Raw genomic sequence first — 22415 nt, forward strand, 5'->3', positions numbered from 1 at the left:
GTTGGCATCTCTTAAAGAAAGCAAATGAATTGTCATTTCTTTTATTTTTATTTGGGTTTTTTTTTCAACACAGGAACTTAAAATACACATCCTCTTGGTCATACATAAAAAAAGAGCCCCATAGGATGGATCGAGTGTGGGGCCGTATAATGGACAGACCACGAAACAAGACAACGTACACGTATACTGTACATTTACGGAAATCTAAATGCAAAATGATGCCTATTTTAATTGGATGTTTTCCAAGCGTTTCAACTTGTATCAATTTCCAACACGTTGCCAGCAAAGCAAACTATTGTGTCTAAAGTTGTTGTTTCTTTTAATATTTGGAATACAATTAAGTTCCTCTTATGCCGTTGGCTACAACAACTCCACTCCTATGTAACTAAGAATGACTTTTGAAACGTAGACAGATATATTTAGATATATGAATACATTTGAATTCATGAACAATAATATAAAAACAGTTTGTTAACGCTTGACAATATTCGACAAAAATAAAGTGCAACTCATGACATACACAAACATTTGTTGAACGCGATAACAAGTGATTTCCACTCTGAACTCCCACACAGCACAGTGCATGAAATAAAAAGTCATAATCCTACATGAAATTTAAAAATAACATTTTAAATAAACATCTTCACTGATATCAGAATTGTCCGCCTTTGTGTCAAGTTATGCACAAGATGGCAGCATAAATAAACTAAAAACAATACATTTTACGTGACGCAAGAACAGATTGAAAATGTACCTGGAGGAGAAAGTACGTCTCTTTAAAAATTAACACACTCAAGTCCTATCTTGACACTATGAACTGTAATGTTAACATCGCACAAGAGGGGTTTTAAAGGTGACGTTTTGATTTCAAGAGACCGGGGTGGAGAAACAAACACTGCGATCGTGGACTTTATCTTGAAAGGGGGCAAATTACATCTGTGCCAGACTATGCTAAATAATGAAAATTAAACGTGCACGTTCTCTTTTTATAATCGCAACACAATTTCTTCAGACTTTTGTGACCAGACACAATAAGGTTTGGTTTCCACTTGGCATTGTGGCAATGCATGCGTCGTAGAAGACTTTCCTGCAATTCTTTAAATTGCAGGAATACTCAGGACGAAACGCTTGTCGGACATTCAGGGTGAATATTTATCCTTACCGCTTGCATAGGAAAATCTTTTAATTACAGTACTCACTAAAACACACAGTTTTGTGTTATATTCCGATGAAAACTGTCCAGAACATATGACATGCATTAGTTATCACGTAGCCTACAGTAAAACGAGCGGACACCGGTATTTTAGTTTAACTGTAAACAAAAGAAATGCAAACACCACAACATTCTTCCACAATAAATTATGAAATACAAAATGTATCATATATCAGCATATGTAGGAAAAAAACGTATGCGTATTCAATCAACACGTAAGTGCTAGTTTATGACCATTTAGTCCTAAATAACACGATTAACATACAATGAATTCACACACAACTGCGATTGCACACATCAAATGGGACAAATTTGAAAGGGAAATCAAGTTGGCTTGGCTTATTGCAACGACTTTTTTTTTTCACCTGGACTAATGCACGACACAATGTAAACTGAGTACCGGTCAGCCTGGACACCTGAAGTGGCATTATTAGCACATTGCATAGTGTCCCTGTGCCGACTCATCTGATACTTTATCCCGCTGGAATTTCAGCCCTTTAACCGATCAGACCACCAGTCAGCTTCTTTGAAAGCAAGTATCGTTTGCTATTTTGGTCCAGGCTCTAGTCGGCTAGTCTTATTTGTTTCTGTTATTTTTATGATACCGACTGTATTTGAAACATTCTGCTAACTAAACTAATCCAAACAAATTGAAATGGAATGTGATTTGCGCGTTCAGATGGATGCAAAGTTGTTCACAGTGTGAACTACCTCATGGTCTTCAGTATGGTTTTTTTTTTTTTTTTTTTTTGGTTTTAAATTCCATCTGCTTTTTGAACTTCTTATGTTTCCATGTACAACATGCAAAGTTTTTTTTTAAAAATATATCTACAGCACATTGTGACAAAGACATCCACGGGCCTATAATACACAACAGTGCGCACACATTTTCGAACAGTGAATGATGCATCTTTTTTTTTTCCTCCCATTATGTTCAATGTCTCAATTGCAGTTTATTTCTCTTCAGGCATTTATGTTTGATTAAAAAGGTGTTAATTTAGATGATATGTTTGGATGCTTCTACAGTAAAAGGCAATGCATTGGAGGCTTGGCTTCTTCTGCTTCTTGATCACGAATGATGCTTTGAGCCACGATTGTTTCCTTTATCCATCTGGAGAGCACCACCAGCAGGTGTCGTTTGAGCGCCGCGGCGTGCGGCCGCATTCGAAGACTCCGCTTTTCCCGCCGAACTGCCTCGCTTTTCCTCGCTTGACTTATAGGCGTCTTTGACCTTGGAACAGTCTTGTAACCCCCCTTTCATAGGCCCAAGTACCGTTTTGGCGACGCTTGTGAGTTGCGTGACAAAGCTGCCTCGATCGCCAGGAGACGTGGCGCGCGGCTTGCCGGAACAAGATGAGGATGCGTTAGAAGAAGGGGAGATGGCGTTTTCTTCCAACACCTCCAGGTGCGCCTTATCCTCCTTCGCTCCCCGATAGCTCTTTGATGCTCTTTCCACTTTGGCGCTGATGGCTACAGGTACATTTGTTACCCCGTGGACCCGCACCGGGGCCGGAAGGGGAGGCGCAGGACCTTTAATCCTGGTCATCTCCGTTTTTTTATCACCACGACCGCCTTCTTTTTCAACGGACTCCGTGGCCTTACGAGCTTTGGATGACTCTGTCGTTGATCCTTTGCGACAGCAACCTTTGTCTGCACCCGCGACATATTTGGTTTTGTCTTCGGCGTTCCCTAAAGTTTTACTCGAAGAGACCGTTTCTGCGTGAGAATCCTTCGGCTTTCTCTCTTGCGGTTGGAGGCACTTAGTTGACCCTGGAGTGGAGACTTTCTCACAAGGTTTGCTCTGAGAGACGGTACCCTCAGAAGTCACAGCGTTTGCGTTTTGAGGTTTGAGCCCCTGTTTCGGCTTGGTCTCGGTGGGGGACGGGCCTGCTGCTGCCACCACTACGGAAGAGATGGTCTCGATTACAGCGGAACCCTGTTGAGCCCCAGAGATGGATAATGCTGTGTTCGGGTCAACGGTGGATTCACTTTTTGTTGTTTTGGGCTCAGTACTGGACCCTATAAGATCACAGGCCGCGGTTTGAGTATCTTTCTCCGTTACCGGTACCATTGCGTCACGGCTGAGTGGCGATTCCTGCCTGCCCAGCCTTCTAACAGGCTTCAAACTACTGCTTTCCCCTCCGAGAGGTGGAGAAGGGGATGAAGAGGATGAGGGAGAAGGCGGGGCGGGTCCATTCTCTCCCTCCATTTCAAGCAGACTCTGTAGGCTGTGTTCACAGTGGAAGGATTCTCTTCTGTAGTCCCCGTGTGTCACCTCCAGACTGTGCTTGCGTAGGCACACGCCTCCCGTCAGAGGAGAAGGCGACGATGACGATGAGGAGGAGGAAGGCGGAACGGGCGCCCCGAGCTTCTCCGCCGATTGCACTCGCTGCAGAAGCGGGGATCTGGGTGGCTCGGCACTCTTGGGACGAGGACGGGCGACGGGCGGCGAGGAGTGCAGCTTGACGGGGAACATTTGCGTTGTGTTGGAGCTGCCTACCGTGTGGCCGCTCAGGGGCGGAGGAGAAGACGTGGTGGGGGAGGGGGTGTGGGCTAAAGGTGATAAGGGAATGTTGCCGGCAGATTTGCAGCGAGCGGAGCGGTACTGGCGGTGAAGTTTGGGCGATAAGCCGTGGAGAGAGCTGGGCCTCATGTGGTGTGACGTGGCTGGGGAGTTTGGGGTGCTTGATGCAGGGGAGCTGCTCTGCGAGGAAGTGCCTAGGGAGAGAGAGAGGCAGATCTTCGGGATCACTGGAGACAATCGGTATTTAAAAGGCTTTTCCAGACAAGAGCCTTTTTTTTTTTTTTTCATGACTAGAGGACAAGCGTGAAGATGACATGATCAGCATCTTACTTTGGCATATGCAGTACCGTACCGGTATTTACCATTACGACTCTCTTAAATATCCTTGTTCTCCAGTAATTGTTTGCATCCAAACAGAAAGATTAGCAATGGAAACTAGCGCTCATGATTAGCCTCACTAACCCATGTACGGAGATTCCAGAGTGGTGGATCGATAACTCTGAGTGGGTGAGCGGGCACAGAAGCTGTGGGTGGGAGATGCGGGTAGACTGTCTCCAGATGAGAGAGAGCGATTCAAAGAGGAGAGGCTTCGACTGGTGTGCAGCAAATTGGACTGCTTGGTGATTTTTCGGAACAGGGAGCTGCGCTTCTTACTGTCACATAACCGCAAATGGAAAACAGCACTCACGTGACTGCGGACGAGCTAAAAAGTGTCAATCATTTCATGCTTAGAATGTGCATGTTTCCTGAACTCACTCTTGACCGTCTTTGGCTCCCGGTCTCTTGCTGCGTCGTGCCATTTTGCATTTATAGCTGGTTTTGCGTGCGGGGCCCACTTTTATCGAGGTGTTCTCAAAGGGAGTCGTCGTAACGGTCACCTTGTTTCCACTCTGAAGATTCAATATCACTCGTGTTCATATACAAGCAAGTTTGGAGTCGTGCAGATAGATGACTCCGTCTCACCTTCAGGATGAGCTCCACCACCTCTGTATGGACCAGACCGTGAACCGACTCCCCATTTACATGAGTGATGAGATCACCGGCACTCAGTCCGGCCTCTTGGGCGGGGCCTCCGTCCTCCACATGCTGATATAAAGAGAACATTGACTTCATAAAGGAATCTTTTCAGTTTTGCCTGAAAAGAGGACTCGTCTGCAGTTGGCTTGCAACTGCTGCTTAATTCATATTTCGCAAACGCAATATTAATTGTGAAGGCCCCGTTTAGACTAGTGGAGGCACATATTATTGTAAAAAAAAAAAAAAAGAGAAAAAAGGTTTTGGTTGACTTCCCCTTTAAAGCATATGCATAATGGCTGTCTACACCCTGGGCTGGTCCCATTGGGAACTGGCGGCACGTTGCGCTTACTCACCCAGACCATATGGTGTACGCTGTAGACGTCACTGTCTCCGATGTAGACTCGTATTGCTCGGAGAGTGAAGCCATACTTCTTCCCAGAGCGGTGGATGGTGATTGGGGAATGCGGGACATTTACGACGGGACAGTAATCTCGACTGGGTGAGGAGTCTCGAGAGGAGGGGTTGGACGAGAGGGAGCGAGGAGACATTGGGCTCGCTAGGGGGGAGGCACCGTGTTGCTCCACTGAGGGGAGGAGAATTGAGTAAGACGCAATATATCCAAAACGTTTTGGTGCATGACGACGTCTTACCTGCGGGAATGATGACGGACAAAGCTGTGGCAGAAGCAGATTTGATCACTTTATGTCCCGGTCGAGAGTTGCGTTTCTCTCCCTCAGCTGAAAGCTGCTGTTGCCGAACTCTCCGCAGCACCAAGTCCGTGGTGGCCCCTCGAGGCCCTTGGGGCTCCGGAAGCCCCAGAACGGCAGCGCCGGCTGTTTAAACAAAACGTGAGAGTGTCGCGGCAACATTTCGGGCCATACTTTAACTGTGATGGGCTTTTCTGACCTGCGGGTGCGAATGCATTGCTTTCCTTGAGGAATGTCCTCAGATCCCCTTGCGAGGAGATGGCGCCCATGGCCCCTTCCAGAGAGGTGCCCCTGACCTTCACTGGAAGCTGGCCCCGAGAAAGGGACTGTTCAGAATCGACCTCAAGGGCTGAAGCCAAGCGGTGCGTGTCCATCAGGGCAGAGAAGCGCCTTCGGGCCCCAGATGGAGGACTGTAGTCACTCTCGGTGAAGGACGACTCTGAGCAGGACAAACGCTTCCTGTAAGGAAAAAAAAAAAAAAGTTTATTAAAAGCTTTTCGTCAATATGCTTATTCTTAAGTCGTAAAGAATTGTAGCTTTGCAATTCTTTTAAATACATCACGAGGAAAGATCGGGCTATTCTTCTTCTCTTCTTTTCGTCCCTCTTTGTAGAATTTGGAACTCACATCTCAGGTGATCCAGTCCTCCAGTTCTTGTCCCGGAGTGCAAAACTACCCAGGCTTTCTCTCTTGGCCATTCGATCCTCTCTCGGAACTTTGTGCTCCCTTAAAGTTACACTTGGGCTTTTATGCTCCAGCTGGGACAGATGCTCCATACTGCTGTACACCTTCATTTACAAACCACACGATAACGTTAATTGCTGCACGTGCAGAGCTCAACACTGGTTGCATATCATCGGTCACCGTAAGAGAAGGCTTCTAAGCAGGTCTGACCTTACTAAAGCGGGGCGAGCACGAAGAAAAGCGATGTAACTCCACAGGCTCATCATCATTGGTATCATCCTCATCATAGGAATGCACATGATGGTAGCGCTCGGACCGTGCTGATGCGGAGAGATAACGCAACGATATTACTCATAGTAGTTTTGCGTCAGGCCCTGAGGTCGCAGCAGGAGACTTACTGTCAAAATAACTGGTGTCCTCCTCCGACTCCAGGTGAGGGATGAACTCGGCCTTTTGTCTCAGCAAGCTGTTCCAGTTCACCTCTGTGAAGAAGGCGTGCTGCCTCACTTCAAAAGCACCCCCTACCGGGCAAAATATGGGGGGGGGGGGGGGGGCGGGGGGGAGCAGAAAAGCACATATGCATGTTTCTGGGATGTGGGAGCAAACCGGAGTACCCGGAGAAAACCCACACAGGCACGGGGAGAACACAGCAGACTCCACACAGCAAGGCCGAAGCCGGAATTGAACCCCCGCACCTCTGCACTGATAAGTGGACGTGCTAACCAGTCGAGCAGCAACAAACCAAACAGTTTAAAAAATATGTACATATAGTTCAACGACTTTTTTTCTTTTTGAAGGCAGTTTAAACCTGCGCAAGAATGGAACACTAACTTACTGACCTGTTCCGAGTCGAACAAGTGGATTCGTCTGTAAAAGAGAGGCGATGAGATGTTGGGCGTCAAGAGGGAGCGCCTCATCTCCTTCAGGCCAGACAATGTCATCTACGGGGGGGTTGGGGGACACACCACAAGTCACCCAAAATTGCAAAAGAGGTCAGACGACGGGAATAAGCAAAATATCCAAGGGTGTGCAACTGCGCGTGCATACATTTAAAATGCTGCTTTGACGGACTCACCGGTTATAACCTGCCCAAATAGCTCCTCCGGAGTGTCTCCAAAAAAAGGCACGCACCCGACCAAGAACTCATACAAGATGATACCCATAGCCCACCAGTCCACTGGCTTTCCGTAACCTTGACGAAGAATGACCTCGGGTGCAATATACTCCGGGGTTCCACACACCTACGGTCAAAGCCACGTTTGACAGCTTTAGCGGGATTGAACCTGTCACTGCAGGAGCGTCATGAAAGAGGTCAAAACTGAGGGTTGAAAGTAAGCTAAGTCTACACGCTAATCTCGACAGATCTAATAGTAATGACTAAAAAAAAATAAAAATAATCAGCAGTGTCTTTGCATACTTGACAACAGCAGAGAGAATATATGCATACATTTAAGGTCTCTATCTGCGGAACAGCTCTGGTTGTTGTGTGCTCTCCCACCTGCTTATCCAAGAACTCACGAGTGTCCTTTTCGATGTGTCCTTCATACAGGTTGGTCGTCAGACTCATCAGACCCATTTTAGACAGGCCGAAGTCCGTAAGCTTGATGTGGCCCATTGACGTTATGAGAAGGCTGAGCAGTAGATCGATATCGTGAATTGTGATGATTGTAAACCCTTATTTTCAAATATGTGATTTTAATAGTTACTTGACACTCTTGCTTGAAATTTAGGAAAGTGTCTTACTTGTCCGGCTTGAGGTCGCGGTGGACAATGCCGTAGTTGTGTAAGTATTCGAGCGCAAGGACGGTTTCAGCAAAGTACATCCGAGCCATTTCCACTGGCAGAGCCCCGATGTTCTTCAGCAGAGTGGCACAGTCTCCTCCTGGCAGCGGAATTCCAAACTTGTTCAGTCGGTCACCAATATGAGCGATGAAAATGACAAACAATGACATTTTCTCACCTTCGACATACTCCATGACCATGCACAGGTGCCGACGGGTCTCAAAGGAACAGAACATGGAGACCACAAAGGGGTTCTCGGCAAATGTGAGGATGTCTCTCTCGACAAAGGCCTGTTGGATCTGGTTCCTCAGGATCAGGTTTTGCTTGTTAATTTTCTTCATGGCAAAACGCTGACGCGTCTCCAGGTGTCGGACCAGATACACGGCACTGACCGAAACGAAAACAAAAACGAGCATTCATATGCAGGGTTATTTTCAATTCTTAGCTATTACTGGCCTTTTGCAGGTCATCATCACGAGTGAAGCCGCCGCTCTACTTACCCATATGCTCCGTGGCTAATGAGCTTGATGGTCTGGAAGTCTGCTTCACCTGGTGGTTTCATTGCTTTAATCTTCCCCTTAGATAACAGATTACAGGGTCAATAATTGCCTAGCAACGTAGCTATTCAAATACACATGATCATCCTTCATCACGAAGTTGCTTGGGAATGAGACAAAGCAAAGTCGGTTTGCATCCGAACAGGAAGCGCGAAACCCAGGTTTGGACAAAACACTGGAGACTAAGTTTGCTGGCTACGAGGGAATGGTCGATGTTTTAGCTGTTGACTGTAAAGGTTATGATTCACGTAAGGAATACATCGAAAAAAAAAGTGCATCAAATTAAATGTGGTCAGTAGACTCGACACAAGTAGAGTGAATCGATAAAGCTCACCTCTGCCGAGTCATCGGTTTCAGGTGTTAGAGGTCCTTCGCTGTCATAACTATCAAGGTTTACCATCTCTGACAAAAAAAAAACACATATCAAATCAGACAACATACTGTCTTGCACACAGATGGACAAAAATATTGGGTCACGAAAAGCCAACAGTTTTAGAATACATTGTTCTAAAAGAGTACCAAAAAGTCTCACCTAGTTATTCCTTGATCAGCTAAAATATGGTCTTAGTCATTATTGTTATTATTATTTTAAATGTAAGCTATTTTTACTTGCAGCCTGATGGTGTGCAAAGATTCACATCAACCCACCAGAGGTCTTTGGCAGGAACTATACCTGATGCTGTGAGCCAGGCCCAATCATCCAACATCAGTGACCTCAAAAATGTTCTTTGAGGAGAAGGGGGCTTCATCAGAAATGAAAGGGAACATATCGAAGTTGATGTGAATTGATTTTTGCGGGGATGACATTTTTAGGCGACCCAATACTTTTGCCTTAAGCGAGTTCCCGCCTTGCCCCCTCACCTTCAATCGGGTCTCTGGTGAGTCCCAGCTGGCTGACGATGTAACGAGGGATGTCGGTTTTCACCAGGTGACCTTCCTTGGCGACATCTTCCGCGGCCTCCAGCAGATGGTAAAACTCCTCCGGGTTGAATTCCTGGGCAGTGCCACGTAACACCACGAATGACGACGGCGCAAGAAAATCACTTGGATGGACTGATGGCTGGAAGACACCTCAGTTACACTTAAAACCACGTTTCATCTTTGCAGGGTTGTATCTTGCAAAAGAATGACGACAGTACAGACAAGGTCATTCGTGGACATTTAGGATTCGGACGGCCTTTAAATTTTAAGTTCATGAAACGTCCCAACCTCACTGGAATCAGGGTTTGTAGAAACGTACGAGTGAGAATCTTCTTACCAGACACTCCAAGAGCCGAGCAGGTCGGGATATGATGATGAGAAGCTTTTTCACCAACTCGGTGACAAAAGCCACCTCTGAGCTCTCTGAACGTTCAAAGGCCTGCCATTTGAACACAGACAAAAAAGCGACGAATTGAAAGATGGAGACCGATAGAATCAGTCCGCTTCCCTTGGGTGATCAAAGCGATGCGTCCGAGCGTTCCGAATGGAACCGAAGGTAACACAGCAAAAGTACATCGGCCTCCATCTGTCATTGATTGCACCCTCTTAATGTTTACATCTCAGACTGCAAATGAATGAAAACGTTTTTTGAAATTAATTGATCGTAGCACCGTTGCTCTCCAGAGGGGAAATTATTCATGACATTTTTTGTTGCACGCATTGTGCACTCACACAGATCCATTGCACAGAAACGCACAGGCAAGGGAAAATGGGGTTGCGGGGAATGCAGAATGGTGTCGCCCCCGTTTGCAGTTTAAAGATTTTAGTGCCTTGCCGAAGGGTACCGGGCTCGCGTCTCTCGAAGAGAGACGCATAATGATGCATTTCGCTCGACCGGCTGCTTGCATTTCTGGTCCAAACGATGACGCGAGTTGGTAATCGGATGAGTCAGACTCCTCCTATTTTCTTGTTGACTTGCACCTACATCGTGGAGTAGCTTCTCCAGGTTTTCCTGCAGCTCGAAAAAGTAGACGGACGTGATGAGTCCCTCGCAGGATTTCGTCAGGCAGTCCCTTGAGAGCTCAGCGATCTGGTGGTGGATGAAGCTGAGAACTCCGTCGGCTAGCGGGAGAACATTTTCAGGAGCGTAAGCGTGGATGAACTCGGCAAGCCTCCCTTCCATCTGTGCAGTAGCCTGGTGGAACGAAAGGCCAGAGGTTGATCGCGGTCATGGCGTCAGGCCCAGCCGGGCTTATTCAGTAGCCAAACACAAAATCAACTCGGACTCAAGGGTAGGAAGGTCGATTTCCATTTGAGTCGTTTACTCCAGACAATGTCAATTTGAATCAATTTGTCCCAAAACGTGAACTACAATTGCACAAGAGGCTATTTCACGGGCGGGGGGGGCTTTTAGCGAGTTACCTTTTGATACCAACTTGAGTCTACCGAGACATTAAAAGCTAATAAGGCGAACCGAGAGACAACGATTTTTGGCAGTGGTTGCGCTCGAGCAAACGTGACATCTTTTGGCAGATAAATGCAACCCTGTGATCTGGACCACTGCGGATTCAAGTGAAATCTTAATCGTGGAGGAGAGGTTCATTTGCCATCTGCTATCCACTTTGGCAAGGGAGTCTCACCTTTGGAAAGCGCTCCTTGTACACGTGGTTCATCATGACAATCTCGTTATCGCAGCAGGAAGACGAGCGCCCCGGGCTGCAAGGAGTTATCACAGAAGTAACAAGTGGAATTTCAAAAAAAAAAAAAGAATCCACAGTTCAAATAGCTTGTCGGCACATTTATTCAACTTTGTAGGGGCAATCCCTGCGCAAGTCTGTTTTCCGCTATATCATGACGGCGCCGCTGACCTGAGACTGCGGGAGCGCGGGCGCATATGCGGAGAGGAGCGTCCGCCATCGTCATCCGTGATGCTCTCCGTGCTGCCAAAGTGCTTGGATAAGAAGTGGAGCTCATCCATGGTGGGCTGGAACGGCAGCTGGTGCAGCCGCTCATGAGAGGAGCTGGACGACTGGAGAATAGTGCGACGGGGGAGGAAGGGGAGGGGAGAGCCGAGGGCGGAGGGGGGACAGGAAGCGCATGGTGATGGGGGGGGGGGGGGGGAGGCCAATGTTGAATGTTGAGGAGGAAGGGAAACAAGAATTGGGTTGATCGGGGAAAAGAAACAGTCCGAGAGGATGTGTGGCAGCAAACAAAACAAGACTTTGAATACGTGCAGCAGAACAATGAGACTTTGGCCCCTCTCCATTTGCCAACCCAACGATTTCCTGGTTTTGTCACGTGGAACTCATAGTCTCGTGTCACGACTTATGGTCCCTCCGTATATTACGGCACAATTCTACACCGCTGTCAAACGACAACAATACAAGGTGAAATGAACACCTCTTTGATCACGGGAATGAAAATCGCCATCTTTGTGGAAGGCAAAATATTCTGCATCGGATTTCCCTACGTTGGGCACATATTCGGCAGCCGGGGAATGCGTTTCTGTCCTTGTTCAAGTCCCGTGGAACAAAGCGGGCCGCGTCTCAAATTAGCTCGTGCCCTCCGAGCTAACCACTCCCCGCTCTCCTCCTCCTCTTTCCTCCAATCGCGGTCCGATGGCAAGCGGCCTCCGAAGTCTTTGACGCAAACTTCCACAATAAACGGTGGCGACAGTACAGCTAAATAGGAAGAAGCAATTCCATTTAGTGGGGAAGGTGCTGATCTAGGGATTGAGAGGTCTTCAACAATTTCCTTACTTTGCAGCCAATAATGTATTCATGTTGACAAAAAAAGATATATTTTTTGAAGGTAATTGATAATTGAACGGGATGAGACCGTACGGATGTCTTTCCAAGCACTCACTGAGTGATTGCGCCTCCTTCACTGGAACGGAGGAGGACTCTTTTCAATCCGAGTTACTTACTGTTGAGCTGGGAGTGTTGGTGCCATAACCAGACGAGGGCAAAGATGCTAAAGACCAACGTCGTCCGTCAGCCCTGTTGAGAACACAAATGCAGAAACACTTGTAGGCCATTTTGTACATCCATGCAAATCCTATTTCGCATGTGAGACAAGCTCCATTTCGAACGCTTGTACTTGACGCCATTCTTCATTTGCTGAGCAGTTTCTTTTTTTGGAGAGGTTCTGTTTTGTTTTTTCTTATTTCCCTTGGGGGTTGGGGGGGGGGGGGCACAATGAGCCAGCTGAATGTAACGGCTCGGCCCAGTCACACATGAGTCAGCCTGTTAGGCTTCCCAGCATGTGTAAAGACCTCACACAACAACACTTCCTGGATTTTTCATCGGGTGCGTACTGGTGATCGCCGTTGCCTCCCATCCTTCTCCACTCATTCTCAGTCCCTCCACACATCAAAAACGAGTACGCATGACATTTGATAACATTCAAGTATGTCGAGTGACCTTCTGGAGGAGGCAAAGGAGAAGTGCGCGGGGGTGCTCGGAGAGAAGTTTCTCGGGCTGTCCAGTGGACTGCTTCCTGCGGGGACAACGAGGATGAGGTACGAGACACAAATAGGAAAAGTCAAACAATCGGTACGCCGGTCAAGCAATTTTGTCGGTGAGCAATGCCCAATCATCCCCGAAGTAGCCGCAAGTGTGGCGCGCGAGTGCTACGGTGCTTACCGAGGTGTCCGGGGAGAGGCAGAGGGGAGTGTGGGCGAGGCAGAGTGGGGGAGGTGGTGGTCAAGATGAGGCTTTTCCTGTTGCTTGTTCGACAGCTACAAATACAAAGAGAAATGGAGACATAGCACGTGTTACCAATGCCATACATGAACGCAGTTGATACCAACACATTGCTATTCATCATTGAGCAAATCATCCCGACGCTATAATATTGCACAAAAAAAAAAAAAAAAGGCTATGAAAACTCAATTTTCCATGTATGGGCTGCAATGCGGGGATGCAACGTAGATCAAGCTCCAACACGGAGAAATGTTTTGCATATTCAAATATTGCATCCAGCGACTACACTGGCCTTCACTTCATCATTTGTGTACTTGCAAATGAAGCGCACCGAAAAGTTGGAGCGAGCTTTCACCTGCAAAGCAACATGAGGTAACACCTTGCAAAATCTACCCGAAATGGAATGACATTTAGTCGGATCTCGCCGAGCAGTGTCGCTGGAACTGAACGTGCGTGTCAATTCTGCGCAAATGTGCCATATGGCACTTTGTGAAACTGGGTGGATGCCATTCTAGCGGAACACTGACAACAGCAATTTCCCCGACGCTGGGGATGCTCAAGTGAAGCTGAATCTCACAAAACTTGTGCGCGCACAGATTGACCCGAACGCCACAGAGAACAAAGGAAAGTCGTGGGACTTTTTTTTTTTTAATGGATTCTCAGCGCTGTGATAAACGAATAGTAAACATGATTGGACATCAGCGTATACATGTGAACACGAACTGGCATCGACTGAATTTACCTCAGGCAAGTCCATAAAGCAACACAAACTGCCCGTTTGTGATGCGGATTTCAAAGCCACGCTCATATTCCTTTGGTGGTCGTTGAAGATCAAGCGAGGGCGCGAGGCAGCGAGGCACTCGGTGAAATGAGACCGGAGAACACAGGCGGGCAACGAGGATGCGTGACCATCGACAAACAGAAAGTACTGGATATCGTGGTCGGGCGATTAGCCGCTCATAAATCCTGAGCTGACAGCTACATAACAAGACGTGCGGCCTCTCTGGGAGGAACGCGGGGACCATCAACTCCGAAAAAGGAGTCGAGGGTCATGTGATATAAAAGAAGGAAAATAAATGAGCAGCAACTCAAAGCACTCGCAGTGATACTCATCACCCCGATCGAGAGAGCTTCGCTTTGGGGAAGATGCAGCACACAACGGACATGAGGGTAAAAGCTGCAAGCAGAACTCTGCCTTCCTTTCACTGCTCATAGCGCGTGTTGAATATCAAAATCATCGGCCAAGCCCCTGAAAAGATGACCAGGAGAAAGGTGTCACACACAATGACCTTTACTATGACCTCTATTCCTCCGTTCCTCCTTGGATCCACCCTCTGTCCTCAAAAAGCTGAGAAATAGCAACGACCGAGAGGGGAGTTTCGCCGATTATTGTCAAGCACTCAAATATTCTGCTCAGTCTGAGGTCTTACACTACAGCCGACAGTAGCAATATCGATCGACGACGCGTACATTTAATGCTGTCGGGAAGGAACCATCCTCAAACGTGTTCTCCAGTTGGGAGAGAAAGAGAGCCAGAGAAGGTGCATGAGGGAACGGATCAAAGATACTAGTTCCGTGGCCGGGGGAGGAAAGATGAGAAGAGGGCCCTGAAGATTCCGAACGGGAGAAGAGGCACCTTGTTGCAAAGAATTCTGGGATCCTCCCGAGGAAAAAAGCAGCACTTGACAAGAGAGATTGTCCACTTTGATTGAGGGAACGGCCCCCCGGCGGTTTGCCCATTGCGGCTGAGTGAAGTCTAATGGCTGGTTTTGTTACAAGGGAGGCGTGCAGCTTCAGAGAACTCGACTATACCGCACAAATGAGGAAGCGGAATCACAGAGCGCCGGTTCTTGTCTTTGACTGCATATCAGACCCACCGGTAACAAAGCTGCGCTTCAAAATGTTTTGACATTATTTTGTTTTACATTGTTGTACTTTACTGTATTAATTGAGTTGCAGACATACGCGGTGATGCGGGTCAAGTGAATGGTGCGTCACTAGATAAAAGCACTGCCGTTCTCACGTACCGATTGGTCACGTCCCTCCAGGTTCGACTGTATTGTTGTTTGAAACATACGTTACTGTTGGACCGATTCGCTTCTGGCCCCGCATGAACGTGAATGTATCAAAAGAAGGACTCGGGAGACCAAATTAAAGTGGCAGGAGCAAACAAAGGATGGAAGAGTGAGATGGTAAAAGCTAGCATGCGTGTCATACAAGCTCGGCAAGCTACGCCCTAATGGGAGAGCAGACACAGATATCACCCAAGGGCCCTTCGCTCTATCTCAGCCTTTCCATCCTTTACCTCTTGCGTAACCTTCCACTTAATTTTTCCACCCTCTGTGCATTCATCACCCTTCGACTTCTCTCTCGTTTGCATCTTGGAGTGTGTGCACATATCTTGATGTCTTATAGGCAGTGAGAACTTGATGGGGTTTTTTTTTTGGGACACGTGCAAGGTTGTTGAACTGCGGACTTGTCTCACCGTATTCACTGTGATTGGCTGCATCTTGTCCAGGGTGTATGCAAAGTCAGCAGGGTGAGGCTCCAACACACCCGCCACCCAAATGAGGATAACGCCATATCGAAAATGGATCGATGGACGGATAATCAGATTCGGATCATTTGCTCTCTGCCCACAATAAAATCAAATCGAGCCATTGCGAAATGCTCAACATGACATCCAATTCCCCAATAGTGCCACTGCCGGAAAAAAAAAAAAAAGTGTTTTAATGTCGTCTCAGATTTTTCACCCTGTTGATATCATCGTGATAAAATACTGGAAAAAGGTTCTCAAATTGCTCATTGAAGAAACAGGACATGATTTATAATGTGTGGGTGCCCGAATTTGCAATAAATCTGCAAATGACAGAGTCATTCAACAATCTCAAAACAGATTCCTGGTCTGCGTCACTCAACTCGCTGCGGCTCCCCTCGTAACACAAAACGCTCGTCGTACCGTGTTAAGTGGCCACTTAATTATGCCTTTTAACCCCACTTTAAAAGGGTGCTCATAAAAGGTCACGGCTGACAGAGCAATGACGCAGGTTAGCATGCAACCTGCCCGAGCAGAGCACCATCCGCTTCCTGTCTTTGCCTCGTCGTCCTTTTAGTGTGTCGGAACACGTTGTGGGAGCAGCTGATTGCGACGGCAGCTGTCAGAATGCAGCAGGTCTCCCACTGCGCCGGGGAGCTTCAACTCTATTTAAAAGTGCACTGGTGTGTGTGTGTGTGTGTGTGTGTTTGCAGAAAATCAAGGCAGGAGAGGAAAATGAAGAGGCAGCAAGGGATTATGGGTCATTTTCCCAAGCTATGGTTGTGTCATTTATGACGCTTCTGTTTTTGTCCGCTTCCACTTGCGTGCACTTCAAGATGAGTTAAAAGCTTTTACTTCAGGCAATGGAAACTAGGAATGAATGAATGAATGATGCCGAGAGCGAACAGAGATCCAAGGTCACGCGGACTGTTGCGTAACAGGTTGAAGAGACGTAAAGATTTTGCCGAAGGCCAAAGCTGGTAAGAATGTGTATTATTTATTCTCAAAGTGGCTCGGCGGGGTTGACCCGTGAATGGATGCAGGAGCCAAGGAGCTTGTCTATAATGTATGATGGCTGTTGATATTCTGCGAGGGGGGAAGGGGCGGGGGACGGAGCCCAGCCTGCATTCAAATCAAGGCTGTCGCAAAATGCAGGTAGATGCGAGATGTGAGATGTAGCGACCGAAAAAGGGAGCACTTGCATTCAGCACCACGGACAGCGACCGGACGCCGACAGACACCCGAGCATCACTCCACCACAACCTTCCAAACCACCAACAACACTGAGCTTCCTTTAAGAAACACTCTTCGGGCGATAAGAGCAAAGATGGAGGCAGCGAGGACAAAAAGGAAGGAGGGAGGGAGAAGTGAAGGTAACACTTACCTGCTGCTCTTGCGAGGCAGCGGCAAATCCTTCTGGAAGAAACACAAACACGATAAAAAAAAAAAAAAAGATCAGGTAGGGGAAAATCCACAATATCTGCGCAGGTCAATTCTGTCCACAGAATTGAATATAACCTGGCTGGCCGCGCGCGTCTTTCTAATTTGGCTTGAGGGTTTCCGATGAGAAGCACCGCGCAACATGTTAGCGTCAGATGAAATGAGTGCAATGGCGGCTTCACACCTTCCTCCGTCATATGGAGGTTGACGCCGAAAAGGTGCCGTTCGCCAGGTATCGACTAACTGGCAGCCACGGAATGGACTATGTACATTGTTTGGTAGTCACGTCCCACCAGGACGGTCTTACTTCGGTAAGCCATGTAGAATGAGCAAAAAAAACAAAACATTCAAGCATTGATCAGACCGCGGTTATTTCGATGCTTTTGTGTCAATCAAACCTGTGAGCATCTGCCCACTGTCCCTCTGAGGGACTCTTGACCGTCGAGGCAATAACAAGTTGGCACATTAAACAAGGTGCAGCTGTCTATAGGCCGTGGTTTTCCACTTCAGGAACTGGAAGGGAAATTAAGGTCAGCCCGCATTTATTGAATGCTGTGGTCGCCTCTGCGGGCGCATCTTTCTCTGTCTTTTTGGCAAGAAAAATAAGCACCTGCTACCAGACGGGGCACCGTTATGATTGCTCCACGCTTACACTATGAGTGCCTCCGCTCGTTTGAGGATGCTGCCGATGAAAAAGTGGCGTTCCTGCAAACGCCATGAAGTCAAAACCAAGAGTGCCAACTGTGCGCTCTAAAATCAAATCCTCACGCAAACACGGCCTTAATTAGCCGACTAAAAATTCAACGACATTAATTCTCCATCACTTCCGCGTTATAATGCCTCCTTACTGTCACCTTGGATTTCCTTTCTCACCCTTAATTATATATCTAAAATCCATTTCAATTTGCAAACAGGCCAGAAAGCCACAACTCATTTGCTAATTCCAATCAAAGCTCGTCCTTGCTCATAATGTCGAGTGACCAGATTTTTCTGTTTCAACCCCTTTCATAAGCCAACCCACGTACAAAACTGACCGATTTTAGGCCACGATCCTGAACGCACGCAAGCTTGCTTCAAACAAATGAGATCCACTTGATAGAGCGTGGGAAGTGTTTTTCTTCGGCGGTAGGACTGCCGCCTCACAAATGCCTTTTCGTTACTGCATGGTTGTCGCCTACAAATTTGGTTTTACAAGATGTTTGCATGTGGCTTTTCGAGACGTCACCTGCAGATGCCGCGTTTCTGTCAAAGCATGTTGACTTTGACAATGAATAACCTCGTTTATGAGTAAGCCCTTGGCACTCATACAAGTAAAATTGTGCGCACTCCGAGGGCAGGTTCTCAAGATTTGAGTCACCGCTTTTGATGTGTCATTGGAAAAGTCACTCAACAACCCGGGAGCAAAAAATGTCCTTTTTTTATTTTATTTTAAATAAACTACTATGCAAACATAATTTAGACAAAAAAATGTACTAACTTCTGAGTGAAAAAAAACCGGACTGACTGGATTTCGAGATTTCCTTGACTATACCAGGTTAGCACATCCGCCAACGGGTGATTGGCCCCCAAAAATGTGCAAGATAAACATTGCGGCACGGGTGAGATCAAAGAACCGTTGCCGATGTCTCAACATATAGACTGCAAACCTCCCCCAATGAATGTAAGCGCTCTGCGAGTTGCATCTGCTTACTAAGCAATGGGTCAAAATGACTGCTGTGGAAAGAAGTCACACAACACCCGCGGTGTAATACTTGGAGGCTATCGCTTCTCAGAAATACGTTAAATAAAACTGACAGCACATCTCTAGTTTGCGTTTCAGATTTAATTCAACTGTGGCCTGTCCTAATGGTTGAGTCACACTGAAATCTCAAAAGAGTGCCGGCACAGCGAGACGTGGTCTAAATTCACGTTCGGCATTTTGAGGCCATGCATCACGGATGTGCGACCCCTGCCCCTAATTGCAGGGGAGGGGGACGTGTCGCCATATGGTGCGCAAAGAAATGTGTGTATGTGAAAGACAAAGACACAGCATGACAGTTGGGTTGATGAGACCCAAGGGAACGACTGACAAGGCAGCCAATTATATCTCAACACAGCATTTCACACTGCACGCACGCACGCACGGGGCGCCAGAAGAGTCAGCCATACACACGTTTCTCTTATACATGCAGAAATATGCCAGACAACCATCGTGTCGCCTACCAACGGCTTTTGTGAGCCTGACAGTATGATGCTAGATTGCCCTCGAGCTCGTTCTACATCATGACGGCGCAGCCAGGAGCTCGGTCGTGGGGATGATGATACAAAAAAAACCATCAGCACACTTCACTACTAATCCTTCCTTGATACCTTTCTCCTCTCTCTATCCTCTCTCGCTTGGAATAGGGGTCAATTTGCCGCTAACCAGCTTCGAAGTAGGATCATCTAGCGTTTGCTAGCAATGCTAATTTGCTGCTAACCGAATGAATAAATGGAAATACATGTCAACAGAAAAGCACACATGGCATGCGCACAAGAGGCTGCAAACCGCCCGGCGGGCTGCTCATCTCTGCTCAGTACACTTGACTGAATCATGCAGAGATTGGGGGTGGGGGTGGTGGGGGGGGGCGGTTGCATGACCCATGATTAAGCAGGAAGCTTCAAATCGGATAAGCACAGTGGTTTGAATCAGCACGCATGGGGTACAATTCATTTGCAACATTTCATCAAGCACACTCTTTGGCCTACATAAGCTCTTCTAATCATATGCGTGATCCTACGAGGGCAGGAGAACCTCACCGCAGCAATGATGGAGAAAAAAAAAAAAACATACCTTGATCAATCCCATTGACAGTTCAACAGCGATAAACAAGCAACTACAAACAACGAGGTAAGTCAAATTTCTTGCTCCCTTTTCTCCAAGCTCGGTCCTTTTTTGTGTCGGTCAATGGCTGCGTTGTAGAACTCCTGTTCACACAGACCGCAAAGATATTGTCCCACATTGTTATTATTTCAACACAGTTTGCTTGTGACGTTGTATGTACATTCTCGATGCTGATTGGCTATCGCTAACGCGACGCTGCCAAACAAGAAGAAGAAGAAGAAAGATCCGACGGTCCTAAAATAGTGGTGGCCGACTGTGATAATTTGTTTACTAAAGCATTAGAACAAAAACTCAAACTGTAATCGAGAGATGACAAAAGCGTGGTTAAAGTAACGATGACGGACTGAAGATGACAGACTGGCCGACGGTCCTAAAACTGCGGTGACAAATTGTAATTTAGCGAGTTGAGTTAAAATAACGATGACGGAGTGAAGGTGGCCCGGCTGCTGGCGAATGTCAAATGACAGACCGGCAACATTCACTGACAGGCCCACCTCTGTCAATTAGTCAACATTAAGAAACGCCACTGCAAGACCTTCAATTATATTTTTTCTAGAGTGTGCTGTGCTGTATGATGGAAATCAATTTTGTATTATTAAAGATACACATTTTATCATACTATTTATAATTATAGTTGACATTAGTTACAGCCGTATAGTACGATGTATTATATATGTATTGTTTTAATAACACTTAGAAAATGCATGGTAGAACAATGACAATTATCGCCCATAAAAAAAAAATGTTGATGGGGATAAAAGTTTAGCTAATGGTGCGGCACACGGAAACAACAGTGCAATTGTATATGCATTTGTGTTATGAAAAAATACAAATACAGAAAGATTCTGCGATTTCGGGTCAATACATATCGAGGATCACGTCACGGAGAGGCGATGTCCAGCGTGAGCTCACCTGCAGCCTCCGGCGTCGTATTATGCCCGAGTCATCCATGTCTTCATCAAGTGCAAGGGCAATAAAAAGAACGAGCTCGCTCCGTTCTGTGTTCGGACCGAACGGGACTTCAGCTTCCAGCCGAACTGCACTGCAACAGCAGCAGGAAGGTCCTGAGCTGAGGGGTCCGGTGTCACGTCGAGGAGGAGCACGTCGTGACACAAATAGCGAGCGGCCCCATTGTGTCTGCTCCTAATTCGTGTCAATAAAAACAAGCCGCCAAGCGGAACCTCACTCTTGACAGTTGTTGTCCGGGCATCCTTGACAACCCCGCCAGAGGTTTGTCCGTCTGGATTCGGTTCTGGAGGGAGTTGTGACTCCTATTTAGGAGCTCGAACCTGATCTTGACTCGTCCTGCTGTGTCACAACAGCGCCCGCGAGAAACGCGAGCTTCTTTTCACGCGAGAATTGCCACTTGGAAAACCCAACTGGGCCAAACGCCTGCTTGACGTCCCACGGGAGGACCGGAGCACAGAGTCGCTTTCTCAACCCGGAGCTCCTCGTTCGGTCGGCACACATAACTCTCCTTTCGATAAAACACAGTTTCTTCTTCAGTCCTCCATCTTCGCTCCCAGTAAGACTGGGCAAGCAGCAGCAACGCGATATTTGTGTGACTCTTTTGCTGGGATTCCCTGTCGCCCCTCCTCCCCCCTCCGCCCGAACGCCTCGCGCTCTCCTCACGTCATTGGAGCTTCACGCAACGCGCACAATGATGCGTCACCGCACGCCCCCGTTTTGGCTCACATTGGGTGCACGGCGGCCTGCGTCGAAAACTGTCTCAAATAGCAACATTCAGCACCATAGATAGTGACACATGATAGATAGATAGATGGATAGATGGATAGATACTAATCGCAGGGCACACATAGACGAACAACAATCCACGCTCACAGCTAATTTCGAGTGTTCCATTAACTTGCCACGCATGTGATTGGATTGTGGGAGGAAACTGGAGCACCCGGAGAAAACCCACTCAGGCACGGGCAAAACATGCAAACTCCATACACGAAGGTCGAAGCCGGACTCGAACCCTGCACCTCTTGCACAGTGATGCCAATGTGCCAACCAGGCGTGTGTTTGCTGTATAATCACAAAACATCAAATTGATTCTACTGTCACAACCTGTCTGCTGTGAAAGGGGTTATTACAAACAACAAAGCGAGGGAGTGCTGGCATTAGACCTTTGCACTGTACTGTACAAATTAATTAATGATTAAAAAAAAAATCTGTGATTCCATAAAAGCTAACTTGGGCTGAGTGAAAGATTTGACGATGAGTAAATGAACCTTCAATTTGACAGAATGTGCTAAGAGATGTAGTCAGGAAAACAATCCAGAAAGCAGGCTGTCGTGTGTCGGATTAAATGGAGCGATGGGGGCCATCTGGTTAGCAGTGAAGGAGCCAGACCATCTCTGTGTTGACATTAGGACTTTGTTTTGTGGCCTGTCGGCAAGCTGTGTAAACCCCAACTCACCTTCCCGGCATCATTGGCGCTGGCTGCCTCGCAGCGACACAAA

The 22415-nt window shown here is 47.2% G+C and overlaps 1 protein-coding gene across 3 annotated transcripts; it reads right to left on the reverse strand.

Annotated features, from left to right (window-relative positions):
- Positions 1-29: 29 nt before the first annotated feature.
- LOC147192357 (microtubule-associated serine/threonine-protein kinase 1-like) lies at positions 30-21525 on the reverse strand. 3 transcript variants are annotated; one of them, XM_086132088.1, is made up of 27 exons: positions 20860-21525; positions 17029-17057; positions 13049-13143; positions 12827-12902; positions 12331-12403; positions 11273-11433; positions 11045-11120; positions 10390-10599; positions 9742-9843; positions 9345-9477; positions 8818-8885; positions 8427-8503; positions 8105-8313; positions 7888-8026; positions 7643-7775; positions 7220-7385; positions 6984-7085; positions 6543-6665; positions 6355-6464; positions 6088-6248; positions 5661-5920; positions 5405-5587; positions 5108-5337; positions 4701-4823; positions 4494-4627; positions 4200-4390; positions 30-3931 (listed from the first exon to the last, which is right to left on the reverse strand). In XM_086132088.1, exons 1-27 carry the CDS (start codon positions 20896-20898, stop codon positions 2283-2285), a joined length of 5052 nt encoding a protein of 1683 aa, XP_085988214.1. In that variant the 5' UTR covers positions 20899-21525; the 3' UTR covers positions 30-2282. The 3 variants fall into 3 exon arrangements, with proteins under 3 accessions (XP_085988214.1, XP_085988213.1, XP_085988212.1); XM_086132087.1 differs by having other exon boundaries at positions 17029-17060; XM_086132086.1 differs by lacking the exons at positions 17029-17057; positions 20860-21525 and having other exon boundaries at positions 13049-13289.
- Positions 21526-22415: the final 890 nt, after the last annotated feature.

Source organism: Hippocampus guttulatus, chromosome 16, assembly GCF_054856545.1.
Source record: "Hippocampus guttulatus isolate MCC_2025c chromosome 16, RoL_Hgut_1.0, whole genome shotgun sequence".
NCBI lineage: Eukaryota > Metazoa > Chordata > Actinopteri > Syngnathiformes > Syngnathidae > Hippocampus > Hippocampus guttulatus.